Below are 17,328 nucleotides of genomic sequence, written 5' to 3'. Positions count from 1 at the left end.
TTACTGACATTGCTATTGTTTAAAGCATTTAACCACCCATGCATGACTGTTCACATGAAAATTTTACATCATACTGGAAGAGGAATATTGTCTGGTCATGTTGATTTACAATAATTTGCCTTTAATCCTATTTTAACTTTTATCAAGAACTTTTTTTGCCGAGTGTATTTTCAAAACCCACAAAAATTACTTATTTATTTGTTGATTGATTTTGATTATTTTTGTTCCATCTGAGAGCTACATAAGATTCACCAAGGTTCTACACAGAGTTAAGAAATTTTGACTAGAAAGATATTTATGCTTAATTTATTCATAGATCACAAAAAACGCTCTTAATTATGTCATTTCTTCATCAATTTCAATTCTATATCCTCAATTTATGTCACCAATATAATTCACTACAGTGTCAACTTGGCTGAAATTAAAATTGTGTTAAATTTCGTTGCAAGATGTTGGATGAGCTCCACATCATTGATGTGCTAGCTAGTTTTCCTTCCTTTCATTAAGAAAAAACACTGGGAATTGTAGAACTCTATGGGGAAAATGATTCTAGAAAATTAAAGAATATTTCATCTTGTTTTCATGAATTTAATTAATCAGCGACAGAAGTAGAAAGACGATTTGGGGTTCGAGTATCTAGAGCTTTTTCTGTTTCTATTTTAAGCCTTAGTATAGGCCGGACACACTTTTTTTTTGGGGGGGGGTTCAGTATGTCCATTAATTTTGAAATATCATGCTATCATCATTGAAATGCATATTTGCCATTGCGTGAGGTCCATTTGAAAACAAAAGGTGTTCTACATTTTGATCAATTTCCGAAGTAGAAATTTGCATCAGTTCATATATGCCTCCTTTTTTGCTGTTTAATCACACAACACAGTTGTGATGATGTATCTTTAAAGTGCAATGTATATCTTAGTACTGGTATTTTTTTTATATTTATTTCTTTTTTAATTCTTGTGTATTTGTAATATTATTACTTATTCTTTATATATTTTTTTCTTAGTCCTAAATATTTCTTTCAATTGATGTATGTCCATCTTTAGTTAACATTATACTTTATAGGGACCCTTAATTTGTTCATTGTATTTTTATTTCTAGACACCTATTTCTAGTACCTTTTTTTGTACTTCCCTGTGTGTAACTATTTAGTATTTTTCACTAATCTATAGTATGTTTGCTTATATACTTTAAAATTTTATTTAGGATGTGTATATTAAAACAGAAGTGGTTGGTTCTAATATTCAACCTGTGATTATTATGAAATGTAGTTCTTACTTTATATTTGTTATTGTTATCATTCATAAGATTCACAAGACTTCTAATAAGATAGATCCAGCGTAAAACAAAATACCCTTGCCATATGTCCTTTCTTTGCTATTCATGGTCTTTAGAGTCTCATCTTAAAAAGGATTTGCTGTAGAATGAAAATATTCTTGCTTTATGTTAATTTTGTATTTTCATCATTGTTACTATTGGACAAACAGGAGCGGCAGAAAAGAGCTCCAAGCATGGTGCAGAGGACAAGACTCAAAACATTATCATGGCCATGAAAGACAGGATGAAAATTAGAGAGAGGAATAAACCAGAAATATTTGAGATGATTCGGTAAGAAACGGATTCAATATTATGGAAATCTTACTATTGCGTGATGTAAATAATGTAAAATTTGAAACCCTGTTTTGTTTTTGTAAAAGAAAGGTGTTATTTACCTCCAACACAAACAATCCTCATAATCACACCCCTCCCCTATTCCTATATATTTATACAGTGCGTATCAACAAAAAGTTCATGCTTTGAAATATTCATATAAAATTATATATTGGCATTATCCTAAAGCTTTTAACAACATTTATAAATTGGTTTAGGTCTCTCGAATCGAATTACAATATAATTATTAAAAGTGATCAAATTTTCAAAAGTTTGTGTAAAATGATTTGTGCACAACTAGAAAAAAGTTATGAGTAAAAGTAGACATTAATAATGAAGAGCGCATGGACCTTCGCTAAAATGATTGATTTGAATATATCTTTTTAACTTTTTGTCTCACCTGCATAGCAGAATGAGACTATAGGCGCCGCTTTTCCTACGGCGGCAGCGGCGTCAACACCAAATCTTAACCGAAGGTTAAGTTTTTGAAATGACAGCATAACTTAGAAAGTATATGGACCTAGTTCATGAAACTTGGCCATAAGGTTAATCAAGTATCACTGAACATCTTGCATGAGTTTCATGTCACATGATTAAGGTCAAAGGTCATTTAGGGTCAATGACCTTTGGCCGATTTGGGGTATCTGTTGAATTACCATCATAACTCTGAAAGTTTATGGATCTGATTCATGAAACTTGGACATAATAGTAATCAAGTATCACTGAACATCTTGTGCAAGTTTCAGGTCACATGATCAAGGTCAAAGGTCATGTGAGGTCAATGAACTTTGGCCACGTTTGGGGGTATTTGTTGAATTACCATCATATTTCTGTAAGTGTATTGGTCTAGTTCATAAGACGTGGAAATAAGAGTAACCAAGTATCACTGAACATCTTTTGCGAGTTATAGTAGTTTTCAAAGTCAGCTTTGCTGCTATATTGAATCGCGTGATGCAGTTGAGACCGCCAGAGGCATTCCACTTGTTTACCTTATCAGGGCAAGTATCCAGTCACACCCAAATCTAATTCAGTCTTTATAAAATCTTAATTAGCATCAAAATCCCCGTTTCTAAAAAAATGGTTTCATTCTTGTAAGACTTCTCAATTAGTTTGCTTGGAGGAATTTTGAGAATAGCTATCTCTGATTGGTTGGATTCTCAGAGTGAAGTTGCCCTTTACTCTTTCTCAGAGTTATTCTCTTCCACTTCTGATTTTTCAAGTGAAGAGACAGGACTTCAGTACTGTCATCTGTCCTCTCATTGCCTGACATAACACTAATGAATATTTCATATCGTGTTTCATTCAGTTGAGCATTTTAAAAAGTTTGCTGTGTGATCATTCTTTGTTGCTTATGGCATCCAGGGAGGTTTTTAACACTCCGTCACAGGCCCACTCAGGGCACATGAAGGCGGTCAAGCAGTCGGTGCTGGACGGCACGTCCAAATGGTCAGCCAAACTTGCCATCACTGTGGTCAGCGCTCAGGGTCTCATTGCCAAGGATAAGACTGGGACGAGCGACCCCTACGTCACTGTTCAGGTGGGCAAGGTCAAGAAACGGACGCGCACCGTTCAGCAGAATCTCAACCCCGAGTGGAACGAGAAATTTTTCTTTGAGTGCCACAACTCGTCCGATAGGATCAAAGTCAGAGTATGGTGAGTATTGTAGTTTGTGAAATCTTTCAAAAGGCACTATGTTACGAATTACTTGTCGGTGTATGACATTTGTAGTTATTCAATGATTAGCTGATTGAGATATTGCAGGTGATATCATATGCCATCCGTTATGTTTCTTTAATGAGCTCTATGTTTTTTAATTAGAGTCAGGAAAAAATTGAAAAATGTAAATAATAAACATGCTTGCTTTCTCACCTTTTAATTCCTTATTTCAACATCTTCCAAACGATCCATGTCCTTCCCATTTTAAATTCTTAGGGATGAAGATGATGACTTGAAGTCTAAGCTCATGCAAAAGTTGACCAGAGAATCTGATGACTTTCTTGGTCAAACAATAATTGAAGTGAGGACGTTGAGCGGTGAGATGGACGTCTGGTATAATCTCGGTAAGTTGGTGCTGGTTTTTATACGTTCGCCCGGCTACTGGACGGGACGTATTATGGTATCACGCTCGGTGTCTGTCTGTCCGTCCGTCCGTTAACTTTTCTTTGTAAAAGTGAAAACTTCAGTTCAGTTTAACTTTACCTAGGCTCATATAATTGGGAGTGTATGATACTAGCATCCCGACTAGCATGGATCCCAGGAAGCCTATTTATTTTGATGTCAAAAGGTCAAAGGTAAAGGTAACAGTGATTTGTTTTCATCTTACCCTTGATTAAGCTTTTGTTGTTTATACATTCATTTTTCATAATGACGATTGAAAATGCCGTAAAGCGTTTCCACCTCTCTTGCTTGAACAATAGCTCCATTTTCTGTGTTACAGGTGGGCTTATTATGTGCTTGCCCCTGTGACACTCTTGTTATAAAAAGATATAAATTGACATCTATAAGATGAGAGTTGAAGTGAAGACATTTAAAGTTGTGCGATAGATGTCTCGTAACGTGTAGGTAATTTTGTACAGATTCAAGACCTTTCAATAGGTCAGAAAGATTTTTGCATTCAAAACCAACAAAATAAATATGAATGATATTTAATGCAAGGTGAAATAATCATGGTTGAATTTCATTGACGTCATATACATATGACGTCATATACAATTATGTACATGCGCTGAAATACCAAATAAGATGGGTATATAATGAAAGGAATGAAAAAAATAGGTATGTGTGATAGTGAATTAAATTTCTTTTAAAGATATTTCATCTAATGTTTATCAATATGAAATCTTTATCAATATTAAATTTCTTCTATCATAGAATGTTTTGTTTCATTATGATATCACATTTTGTTCATACACTTAGTCATTGAATGTATACAAATAGCGTATGTATGTATACAAGTTGCCAGAGAGATATGTGATTTAAGCAATGTTGAAATCATCATGTATGGCTTCTCTAATGAATGGTTCATCATTGGCTTTGCTTTTCAGAGAAAAGAACGGACAAATCAGCAGTTTCAGGCGCCATCAGGTTACATATATCAGTTGAAATCAAAGGAGAGGAGAAAGCAGTGGCTCCATACCATGTACAATACACTTGTCTTCATGAGGTATGGTTGAGCCTGCCTTGAATCTCTGTGTGTATATTATAATGTGTATATTACAAGGTGTATATTTTAAGGTGTTATTTCAAGGTGTATATTACAAGTTGTATATTACAAGGTGTATATTTCAAGGTATTATCCCACTGCTGCCACCATTACCCTGTTATAGAAACTATTGTATGCTTGAAATACACCCATTTCTATGATAAAGCTTAGAGTGCTCTTCATCATTCTTAATTTTTTTGAAGCCCTAATTGGTATGGGCAATCAGGAATCCATTCCAGTGTTATCCTGCCAGTTGTTTGTACAATCAAAATAAACTTTACAGATTGATATGTTTCTTTGGTCCTATTAGGCTCTGGTAGAAATGAAGTTCATATATAGGTCAAAGGTCATCTACAGGCATCGGTGAACTATTAGAGGGGGCAAGTTCCGACTGAGGTTGACAACCATATAATCATTAGCCTATTTGTAATAAAAAAATTATAGGAAGATACCTTAAGGAACCTCAATGTTATTAGATGTTCAGTGGTGGATGAGGTGAAATGTTGGAATGCAAGTTTTCAACAAGATGAGATTTCTTATAGGACGGGTTCCAGTATGACCATCTTACCTATGCCACCACAGAAAAAAGTGTTTGTATTTTTAAGCAAATTTACCTAAGAACTAAATCATCTTGACATCCTGCATAAATCTTTGTCAGTAACCATGTGTTTTCCCTGTACCTGAGAGGCATTAAGAAGTTATATATCATATGACATGCCATGTATCAAGGGTGACTATGCCCCACAAATCCACATTATTGAGACAGCCTGTGAAAAACAATGAATTGGAAGTATACTGAGTTCATAGGTGTATTAAGAATGGTACTGTATTTGTTCTCTTTTTAGAATCTCTTCCACTTCTTGAGTATGAAAGAAGGGGGCCAGGTGAAGCTGCCATCGGCCAAGGGTGATGATGCCTGGAAGATTTACTTTGACGAGACCGCCCAGGAAGTGGTGGATGAGTTTGCCATGAGATACGGCATCGAGTCCATCTACCAAGCAATGACGTAAGTGAAAAGCGGGGAAACATTACACGGGGGCTTGGGGCAATTTTGCCCCCGAAATGCTCAAAAGAGCGCTTGAAAATGAAATGAGAGCCCTGGAAAAATCCCTTTTTCACTGCAATGTGAAAGAATACTATCCTATGTTCAGTTGAGGCAGTTGATTGTGAAAGTTAGCCTGAAAACAATTTTTTTTTTGGGGGGGGGCTGGTGAAATGCTTTCAAATCGATTGTGATCCTTTAATGTTAACTGCCTCATTAAGATCTGTTGTATTTAATGGAGGAAATGAAATAAGTTTGTTTTTCTGCTGGAATATCAGATAATTCATGTCTTATAAGAATTATTTTCTGATAATCATTTTTTTTTGCTAAGATATTGTAATATTAAACTAGCACAGTTGATTTCTCGCATCCAAATATAGAACAATATACAAATGTATGTCAGGAAATGTTGAAAAACAATGGTGTGAAATTTGTTCTTCTCATCGAGCAAGTATTTCTAGTGTAAAGACAGTTTTTGCGAAAAGGTAACAGAGGATGCAATTCAGCTTGAAATATTTGAATTTTGTATAGTAATTCATTTATGTGTGTGAAAATGTATGTTTTATTGCATTGTTGTATGGTGATGAACTTTGTTTTCCTTTATATTGTGATGTTTTTATGGGATAATGAAATAAGATTCATTTATTCATTTGTTTTGCTTCTGCAAATCTATATTTCTATTAAAAAAATGGATGTGCATTCATTGATGGTACTTTCTTTATCTTTCTTCCAGACACTTTTCCTGTCTTTCATCCAAGTACATGTGCTCAGGCGTACCAGCCGTTATGAGTACATTACTAGCCAATATCAATGCCTTTTACGCTCATACCACAGCATCCTCAGCTGTCTCTGCCAGTGACAGATTTGCAGCCTCCAACTTTGGGGTGAGTTCAAACAGCAAGATTGAAATTAATTCTAGACCATCAAAACAGTGGCCTATAGTGGCCTGTTGATTGGCCTAGAAGATTTTTTTGCACCTTTTTTATTTCTTTCCCCTATTTGTGCCCTGTTGAAAAGTGGCCTTGTGCTAAGCCTGTCAAATCCCGAGGCTTGAGATGATTAATCTACTAAGTCTGTTTTCTGTTAAATGGTACAGGTTAAAGAGAAATGCCAGTAGTTGCAGTAAGCACTGATTTCATGAGAAAGTCTGTAAACCAGGCTTAATTGTCAGTATATCATCGAGGATCTAGATCTGGTACAGTTACATAAACTGAACTTTGTGAAATCTTGAAATCTACGCTGAAAAATGTTCACACTGAAGATAACCAACACAGAAAGGCACACGTGGGACAGTGTATTATTATTGCTGGAATAAAGACCGAACGAAAGTGACCGAATCCGCGCTTATTTTGCTTATTTCTCAGCAATTACACAATTTCTTCCAAAATCCTTTGGCACATATTTTTTATTCATACAAACAGACACTTGGGTGGTCATTATATAAGATTCTGTAAAAAGTAATTTTGAGATCGTTACCAATACTGGAATTTATCTTTAAGGTCACAGATGTTTGTCAAAGCATTTAGAATTATGAAACCTTACAAGTAAACGGTTTTAATGCCATGAAGCCTTGGGGGGCATATACATTGAAGAGTGGATACCATGTGCGAGCCCAAAAACATGTTCATGTAAAAGGATGTCTTTTCAAGATACGGCATGTTACATACGCAACGTAATAAGGGTGTCAAAAACACTAAAATAATGAAAAAAGGGAACAAATTTTTTATTTGTGTTGCCTGCCTGGTTTATTTTTGGCTGGTTAATGTTCTCTAATACCTGATGATTCTTTGATTTTTTTTCTTGCAGAAAGAGAAGTTTGTACGCCTTCTCGATCAACTTCACAATTCGGTCCGGATAGATCTCAATTCCTACAGAGTAAGTATGTGTGATATTTCAATAAAGAGGAAAATATTCTATTCTGTAAAAACTTATGTTGATTATTTAAATCAGAATTTGAATGAAATTCTATATGGAATATTTGAAATTTGAAAGAAAATATTTTGAATTTTTCAAACAGTTGTGAATTGTTTTACCCATTTCATGCAGATACTAATGTTGTTTCACTGTTTCATTATCAGTTCATGACCATATTCATCAATTTTGAATGTGGGAAAATTGTTTTTGAGTTTCAGTACAATGTATCATTTATAACAACCATGTATCATACATGTAGTTGTTTTTTAACAAGGTTCACAGACCCTCCTTATTACTTTGTCTCTGTGTCTCAATTAGAATAACTTCCCTGCTGACACCCGACACAGACTAGATGATCTCAAGTCTATGGTGGACCTCTTAACCAGTATTACATTCTTCAGGATGAAGGTATTATGCAACATTAGTTTTTTTTTTCTTCCCCTCTTCCTCATCTCTCTTCTTCTTCCTCTACTTCTTTTTCTTCCTCCTCTTCTTCTTCCTCCTCTTCTTCTTCTTCTTCTCCTTCTCCTCCTCCTTCTTCCTCTCCCTCTTTCCCTTATTCTTCCTGCATTCTTTTGAATTGTATCATATATAGTACATAGCATGTATCATACATACATGTATCATCGAATGATTTTATTTCATCACCTTCAGGTGCAAGAGCAAGCTAGTCCGCCTAGAGCTGCGTCAGTAGTCCTTGGGTGTGTCAAGGCCTGTCTACAATCCACCTATGACTACATCAGGGATAACTGTTTTGAGCTGTACCAACGAGAGTTCCAACCGGATCAACCTATCAAACAGCCCGACCCAGCAGATGACCCCACCGTGCCACGAAGCCTTGACTTCTGGACCAAGATGATTTCACTCATCGTGTCTGTCATTGAAGAAGATAAGACTACCTACACATCAGTGCTTAACCAGTATGATATTCATCTACTATATCAAATGAAATTTACAAGATACATGCAGAATAACTCCCTGGATTTATGGGCTAGCAGTCATCTACTTGTGGTCAGAGTTATAATTAACCTATTGAAGGACATGTTCTAATCTGGCCATGATTTAAACTTCCTGTATTAATTCATTTTGTATTTCATTTAAGTATTGTACATACAATCTATACATTTTACCTCTATATAGTTTTACAAGAAATGTAGTTTTTCAAACCCCCTGAACAAAACAGAAACAGGTAGCCTGTGTTCCAACTTTGGGTGACACATGTACGTACTTGATATTTGTTTTTGTAGTGTTTCACGGGGATTCTTTTAAAATCAAGGAAGCTTAAGGTTGCATCCTGTTCTTGTGTGTCTTTGGTTTGATAAACATTGTCTCTCTGTTTTTCATTAGGTTCCCAAATGAGCTGAATGTAGGCGTACTCTCTGCCACCATGATGTGGTGTGGCTTTGCCAAAGATATGAAGTCTGCTCTTGAAGGTATGTTGTTACGATACTGCAACAAATAACAATGAAAATTTGTATTTGAATTTGATTTCCTTTTCTTTTATTACAGGAAAAAGATCATTCATAAACAAAACAAAAATGATATTGATCTTACATCTCTTGAAGTGTCAGTTCTGATTGTAATCCAAAGTTGTGATGGTCCTGTATTGAATCCAGATATAATCCAAGTTAGTTGGTGAAGATTCCTGAAATTAAAGTTCACAATGATGGTGATGATGAAACCGATGTTGAGGCATGATGAATAACAAGAGTCACTGTAACGAGTTGAAATGACCGTGAAGATGATGTTGATGATGATTAACAGTTAATTTCAGCAATCCATGGGTTGAAAAGCATTCATTAAAACAGCTTGATGATCTCAATGAGAACTGGGAATTCCTCTCTCAAACTAACTGCAAACAGTTCATTGATGCCGTGCAAATAATTCCACTGAAGAATTTTTTTTTATTCCAGTTGGAAATAAACTATGCTCTGACATAAAGTCTGATCTGATATGATGATGTCCTTAAAGAAACCGCCAGCTTATGTATATAAATTTCCACTATTCTGGAAGCTTCTAGTATTGTCTACCAAAAAAAACATTCTGCCAATTTCTTCAATTATTTCAGTGAAATTAATAATTTAAACATAGCTGCATAGCTAATCCTATTGTCCATTTCCACTACCACTAGGAATCTACTGTGTAGCAATTATTGTTTAGCAATCTGTATCGTCTCTCTTATATAACAATGTGTATATGCATGGGTGCACATGCGTGAGTCCGTGCACAAGTGTGGTTGCAATACGATTATTGCAAACCTTCACATAATATCTCAATGATTCAGATAAATTAAAATGATTATATTAAAAGTGAAAGGCTTCAAAAAGTTAATGTTGACCAAGATTAATTGAATCATTTTGAAAGAACATGGTTGAATCATATAGCATGTAAAAGGGATTATGTTTGTACATGGAATGAAACAATAGCTTTTATTAAATTTGAATTGTCTCTTTGCCAAGAAATATCTTTGTCATCAGCAGAGGGTTGTCATGTTGTGATCATTAAATTGAATAGTACTTTATGATTTTTTTTTTAGAATATAAGGAAGTAGAACTAGTTTGTTGCAATTAGATACCAAACACTCTTCTTATGTTTTTTATTATTAGTTATTAGTATTAGGAAAGTAAAGAAGTAGAATATGAACATATACGTAGAGTATTCTATAAGGTATCACTCAAGAAGAATATTGCAGTAAAAAAATCAATATTCTCTATGAATGTGCTTATATTGAAAATACGAAAAAAAGTATGTGAAAAGTTTGACCTAAACCTACATGTACATGCTTGATGTGTGTGTATTCATGTATAGACATAAACTGGTTTCTGAATGCTACCCGTCTGCCAAAGTGAGTGAATCTCTTTAATTCCAAATGTATTCATCCCCTCATCTCACTCTCAACTTCTTATTTTCAACCAGTGAATCTTCTCCTGTTGTATTAAGACCTTTTTTTCTTATATGAAAATTAACAGTACTATACTTACTATCTTAAACATATTTTGTGCCCTTTGACCTTTATTGCAGAACATGACCAACAGAGGTTATGTACCAGTGCAGAATACATGAACCTTCATTTCAAGGTCAAGTGGATGTTCAATAAGTATGTGGAAGGAGTCACTGAATATGAGAATAGAACCCCAGAATATGCAAGGTCAGTTGTGAAAAACATTTTATTTTTACTTTTGAAATATCTCAGGTGTAGGTTTAGAAGTTGGGTTTAGCATTCACAGCTGAGAGTCTCTTTACCTAACAACTTCGCAATCTCACTAGGAAACACTTAACCCCCAAATAAAGAGTATTATCAACCGGTGATGTTACTATATTTAAGGACAGAACTTTTTTTTGTCCAATAAAAATTCATAAACGTGGCTGTAATTTTGGTTATTTCTATAGCTATCTAACTTAAAAGTGTAAAATAGTGTGATTTGCCATTCATCCCGATATAGATTTGTGGAATAAAAATACATTGGAAAAACATTTTTTTTTGCTGTGATCATTTTTATTTGTTTTCAGAAACATTTGGTTGGAGTATCATTGCTCATTAGACTGTAGGCATAAAGAAGATATGCCATTTATTTGTTTTACTGGTTATGCAAATAATTTTGTTTAAAGGAATAACAATTTTATGTGGTGATATGATCAATCTCACATTTTCAATAAGTCATCATGGTTTGATTGATGATTTTACTGGAACTATAACAGCAAATTGTAAACCAACTTTACTTTTCTTCATAAAAGCATTACTCATCTTCTAACTATAGCTCTGATGTAGTCACTTTATAGGTTTCTTCCAGCATTTTTTTTTCCTACAAAATGGTCCACTCCCCCATATTAAAAGTTATGACGTACGAGATAACCTACAGCTGTAGGCAACTATTATAACAAGGATAGTTTTTAAGGAGTCCCATCGATTAAGAGATTTGAGATTGTATCTATAGGTTGGATTATTGAGATAGAGCTTGAGCATTACAGACTAGAGTTAACAAGTTACACATTTACTTTTGAAAGGAGAAAACAGATTGAATTTTCTACTTCATTATGAGGTTGTTAGAGAATAAGACTTACAATCATGCGTTACTATCGAGTTATTCAATATTCAATAAATAAAGATAATTTTAACTGTATCAAAAAACTGGTTTATCTCCAGATCCAGTATTTACAACAACAGTAAGCTGCGTCATGAATATGAATTTATTTGTATTAACTCATTCAAAAGTTACGCAGTGTGAAATGTTGTATATGGTTTGTGTCACATTTTCAATGGATATTAAAACTAATTTTTGTTAATTACTTTATATTTCATAGCTGGTTTGAGCCTTTTGTCATGCAGTGGCTGCGTGAGAATGAAGAACTTTCCATGGAGTTCCTGCATGGCGCCCTCGAGAGAGACGCCAAGGAGAACTTTCAGAAGAGCTCAGAGCATGCTCGATTCTCGTGCTCTGTTGTTGATGTGTTCACTCAGATCAACCAAAGTTTTGACATTATTCGTCGTCTAGAGTGCCCTGACCCAGAGATTGTCAATAGATACATGAGGAAGTTTGCCAATGTAAGTTGCCCTGATATCAATCAACATTATTTGTAAAATTATGTGGGTTTAACCAGTTTTTGTCATCTTTACTTTATACACAGGTTCCTCTTGTTTATTTAATCCTTTAAATATATATTAGTTGTTGTTTTTTGGGGGAGGGGATTTGATAGATTGTTAAAGTATGTTTTATATGTTCATTACCCAATTAATTTATTTATTCTTTCTTTTCTTTATTTATTTGCATATTATGCATGTATTGTGTGTGTTATTCCTCCATTCTTCCATTCATTCGATCAAGTTCAATCTGAAATTTCTTTATATTCATTTAAGTGTTATCTATCCATAATTAAAGCATGATAATAGTGTGATAAACTTCTTTCTTTTTGTTCTCATGAATCCTTTATTTCAATAATTTGTAATTGTTTCATATCAACTTAAAGCTTGTGTATAGTTTTGGTAAATCCACCAAAATGCACCTATCACTATTCCAATTCATTGCTAGCTAATATGAATGGATATGCCCTATAACAGTTATGATGTGGAGGATATGAAATGAAAATGTGTTTTACAGGATAAATTTTGCGATTTTACATGGAAATTTAACTTGATCGGGTCACCCGATCAAATTAAAATATCTGTGTGTTTTTGTCTTTCAATTAAATCCTATTCCAAATCATGGAATGGGCTGAAACTTTCAAGATATGTTCTTTGTCTGTAACTTTTGGATATCTAATCACTGAATTTATAAGATAAGTGCTTGAATGCCCATTTTTTTAAATTTAAAACAAGCATCGCCGAGAGAGGGCGCTATATATCCAAGATTTGAATATTTGAAATTTTCTCAGAGAAGTGCAGTTGGAAAAATATCGGTCTCTACGCTTCAGTAAGACTGTCATATTAGATGATATTCGATTATCAATCACATTATTGACCCTTTACAAAAGCTATACACATGCTGTAAGAAAAAACACATTGATATTTCTTTTGCAGGGCCATGCTTCATAATACTGTTATCTGTTGCATGTTACAAAAATCGGTATAAGCCACTGAAATAATGCTAATTTATTTGTTTGGACTTAAATTTGTGACAAAAGCCTAGTATTTGTTGCTGATGATGGTTTCAATTTATGTCATTTAGTACCGGAATTATAACGGCACAAATATCCAGTTGGCACCATTGCACCATCTAATCTTATACAGCTTGAATTTGTATGGATTGATGAAAGGTTTTTTGTGATATCTTTACAGACTGTCAACAGGGTCTTACTTGCCTATGCAGATATTGTAACTGAGAAGTTTGCTCGCTACTGCAACAAAGACGAAATAGTAAGTACTTTTTCAGAGGGTATACCCTGTATGCTTCATTGATGAAGTCGAAGATGGGCTTACATGTATATTATGTGCATTGCCTATGTTTTACAAGATCTCTGTAGGCATTCACTGATGAAATAATCATTTGAAGCTCATATTCTGACTGAAGTATGATTACTAGAAACTAATATAAAATGTGTTGAAGCCTAGTGTACATATTTTAATCCTATGCAACTTTCAAGTTGTGAAATCACTTTTCATTTTGCGCCCAAACCTTAAATGATATAAAATATGCATTCTTTCAAACAGAAGGCTTGCTTTGCAACCTTGGATTTTGATGTGTTTACAGGAACATGCATCATACTGGATACACTACAGCAGATAGGACCCTAAGTTTGTGCGATGCAAGAACATTTGAAGGGATTTTAGCAAATTTTTCAAATAAATTCTTGTTACCAAGCCGTTTTATAAAGCAAATAGTGCATAGGTTTGAATTTGGGATGTTAGTGGTGTTACAGTAAGCTTTGGTTTTCACATTGTTATGCAAAAAATATCCAGTACACTTTTTGCCTCCGAGGCACATGTGACACCAAACAAATAATGATATCAATCTCCTGCAGTCCCTCCAAGCCTGTATCCTGATGAACAACATACAGCAACTGAGGGTATATCTAGAGAAGGTCTTCGAGTCAATGGGAGGAGAGAAGCTAGATGCAGAGGCTGCAGATACGTTGAAGAAACTTCAGGGCAGTCTCAATGAAGTCTTAGACCAACTCAGCAAAGTCTTTGCCAAGAGGTAAGACCAACACTCATCTTCTTTGATGGTTTCTGGATTCTTCTCTGTTGGAATTTGACTACTGAAATCTGTAATCCCCTTAGGCTTTGTACAGGGAACGACCAGTTTCAGTAGGCAGGGGGAGAATGATGTTAAGGAGTAAGAAAAGTCAATTCTTGATCCTTTATTGCTCTCCACTAAGTCAATTAGTAATTGCGGCTTTACTTGAGTTTGTATATGGTTTCTATAAATTGAAACTCAATGAACATAAACATGCTTTAGAGCCGTCCCTTAGAATGGCTTATTTTACAATCAAAGCTTCCTTTATTGTTACACTCGTTTCAAGTCTTCACCAATTCTATATTTATTACCTTATTTTCATAATTTCTTTATTACCTTATTTTCATCATTTCTTTTTCAAAGAAATAAAAAAAATCTTTAGTATATTACAGAGCTGCCAATTAAGATTTTATCCTATTTAGTAAGATTTTTACCAGGAAAGTGACACTAAACATTTTTCCCCTAGAAATAGGATTTTTGAAACTTGAAAAAATGACGATTTTGGGTATGTTTTTCAAAAGTTTAAAGGAAATAAGATTCTAGGCTTGACAATGGGATAAAATAAATAAAGAATATGATTTTTTTTCATAATTAAGGTTGGCAGCTCTGATCATTATCATATCCTTCATATTCCTCTCTAGCTTTGTACCACGTCTTCATGAGAGCATAGAGCAACTAAGTGCCCATTTAGGTGAGATCAGAGGACAAGGACAACCCAACCAAAGGAGCAACAATGAATCTGATGCTGTCACAGTACTTAGACCACTCATGGAAATTCTAGATGGAAAGTAAGAACAAAACACTAAAATCATTATTTTCATTGATGGTAAAGGTGTAATGAATATCAAGGAATAAATATAATGTAATGAATAGTAATGCCCCAAAGAAAAAGAATAAATCCCACCGCTGCCACAATATATTGTTTTATTTTAAATCTATGAGAAAGCAAGTCTATTTTGTACTGAATTGCATACAGAAGGAATATATATGGGAGTTTAGCTTTCAAAGAAGCATGCCCTCTCAAAAAAAATTATAAGTTACGTACCATTGCTGTGATCATGTGTGACATATTATATCAGGCATTGAATCTGGTGTAGTATGGTATTTAGTACAATATACAAAAATTTAGCTCAGTATATTAGTATCACATGAAAGAAATCACACAGTACAGGTAAGTTCTTTAGAAATGTTCTACAAATGATGTTACAGCATTACTAAAGCCACTGGAAGTACTTTTTTTCACAAGATTGTAATTAGATTAGAATATGATATCAATAACAGTTACTAGATGATTTTTTTTAAATGCTAGCATTTAAGTATAAGGGAAACTACATGAGTATCACTGAAAATGGTTTATACCTCTATGGATTAAATAAAACAATGTTGAATTCCCCTGATTTTTTTTATTAGTTTGTCGGTGTTAGCTCAAAACTGTGAGAAGACTGTCTGGAAGCGACTTCTCAAAGAGATGTGGAAGATTGTCATCAGTACAGTGGAGAAGGTTGTGGTCTTACCACCCATGAGTGATGTCTCGGTAAGAGGGAAATGGATATTGATGATGTTGATGATCGGAATGATTTTGATGGTGATGATGGTGATGATGATGGTGGTCCTCATAATAATAGTGATAGTGATGGTGGTGATGATGGATGATTAAGGTGGTGAAGATGATGATTATGTTGATGATGGTGATGATGAGGTTATGACGGTGATGATAAGGATAGTGATGTTGATGATGTTGATGATGATGAGGAGGGGGAGGAAGATGATGATGATGATGATGTTGGTGGTGATGGTGGTGGTGATGATGAGGAGGAGGATGATGATGATGATGATGATGATGATGGTGGTGAAAATGATGAGGAGGATGGTGATGGTGATGATGATGATGATGGTGGTGATGATGATGATGAGGTAGATGATGATGATAACTTTAGTGATGGTGCTGATGGTGACAGTAATGGTATGGCTGTGATGAAGTGGGGGATTTATCCATTATTACTGTTGTATAAAATTTATATTTTGAATTTATTTATGTTTCCTGGAAATGAAAATTAGTGAATGAATAAACCAAGTGATGGCTAGGGAATTTGAACATCATTATAAAGATGCTATTGGTAGTAATCTCATATTTATGTTCTGATGTTCTTTTTCAGATGAGTTCTATTCTTGCCACTCTTAACCCAGCATTAGCTAAACTACAAGGACATGGGGAAACCAAGGTATGAAATTGTTCAATTTTAGCTCATATTCTTCTCAGAAATTTAGGAATTGGAGTGTTGCATTTTGATGGGGATTTACGGTGAATGATTCACTGCCCTTAAAAAATGAAAAATATACATATTTTCATAATAATAGTATATAAAATGAATAAAAAATATTTTAACACATATTTTGGCCTTTATGCTTTCATATTCTAAGGCATATACATTCATGTATTGATAGATTCGATCTGCAGATTTTTTTTTTTTAGATGTTCTAGATTCCAAAGAACCGTTTGTATGAAACCTGATGAAAATTAATTTCAAATATCTGTCATTATCAGGTTCTATTTTACACTCCTGACAGGATGCTTAAAAAGGTCAAACGTTTGTTATCTAATGTAGATATGAATGGATGTTGTGTCTTTTATAATGTATATTATCAGTGCACTATTTTTACATGAGATAGTAACCAATATCCCATTCTTTGCTTCAGGATGTGAACAAGGAGGAAAACAAGAACCTGTCCCCCAAACAATGCGCAGTCTTAGAAGTTGCTCTGGATCACATTAAGGTATACCAAACGCCAGATGCTTGCTATGGAAACAGTGTTGGTAGCACCGTCGCTTTGGCTGGTCAAATTGATGT

General features: G+C 34.4%; 1 protein-coding gene across 6 annotated transcripts in view; it reads left to right on the top strand.

Moving 5' to 3' along the window:
* LOC121415537 (protein unc-13 homolog B-like) overlaps positions 1-17,328 on the top strand; it is a 60,035-nt gene that overhangs the window by 33,734 nt on the left and 8,973 nt on the right. For all 6 annotated transcript variants that reach the window (XM_041608773.1, XM_041608770.1, XM_041608769.1 and 3 more), the window contains 18 exons: positions 1,488-1,608; positions 3,013-3,303; positions 3,583-3,710; positions 4,695-4,813; positions 5,698-5,858; positions 6,628-6,778; positions 7,701-7,769; positions 8,127-8,216; positions 8,463-8,728; positions 9,156-9,241; positions 10,830-10,956; positions 12,111-12,351; positions 13,582-13,659; positions 14,265-14,440; positions 15,121-15,267; positions 15,890-16,013; positions 16,636-16,701; positions 17,177-17,254. In XM_041608773.1, coding sequence (XP_041464707.1) covers positions 1,488-1,608; positions 3,013-3,303; positions 3,583-3,710; positions 4,695-4,813; positions 5,698-5,858; positions 6,628-6,778; positions 7,701-7,769; positions 8,127-8,216; positions 8,463-8,728; positions 9,156-9,241; positions 10,830-10,956; positions 12,111-12,351; positions 13,582-13,659; positions 14,265-14,440; positions 15,121-15,267; positions 15,890-16,013; positions 16,636-16,701; positions 17,177-17,254 — 2,519 coding nt within the window. The remainder of the gene's footprint in view (positions 1-1,487; positions 1,609-3,012; positions 3,304-3,582; positions 3,711-4,694; positions 4,814-5,697; positions 5,859-6,627; positions 6,779-7,700; positions 7,770-8,126; positions 8,217-8,462; positions 8,729-9,155; positions 9,242-10,829; positions 10,957-12,110; positions 12,352-13,581; positions 13,660-14,264; positions 14,441-15,120; positions 15,268-15,889; positions 16,014-16,635; positions 16,702-17,176; positions 17,255-17,328) is intronic.

The sequence above is a fragment of the Lytechinus variegatus genome, chromosome 5 (genome assembly GCF_018143015.1).
Source record: "Lytechinus variegatus isolate NC3 chromosome 5, Lvar_3.0, whole genome shotgun sequence".
NCBI lineage: Eukaryota > Metazoa > Echinodermata > Echinoidea > Temnopleuroida > Toxopneustidae > Lytechinus > Lytechinus variegatus.
This window is presented reverse-complemented; position numbering and strand designations above follow the sequence as displayed.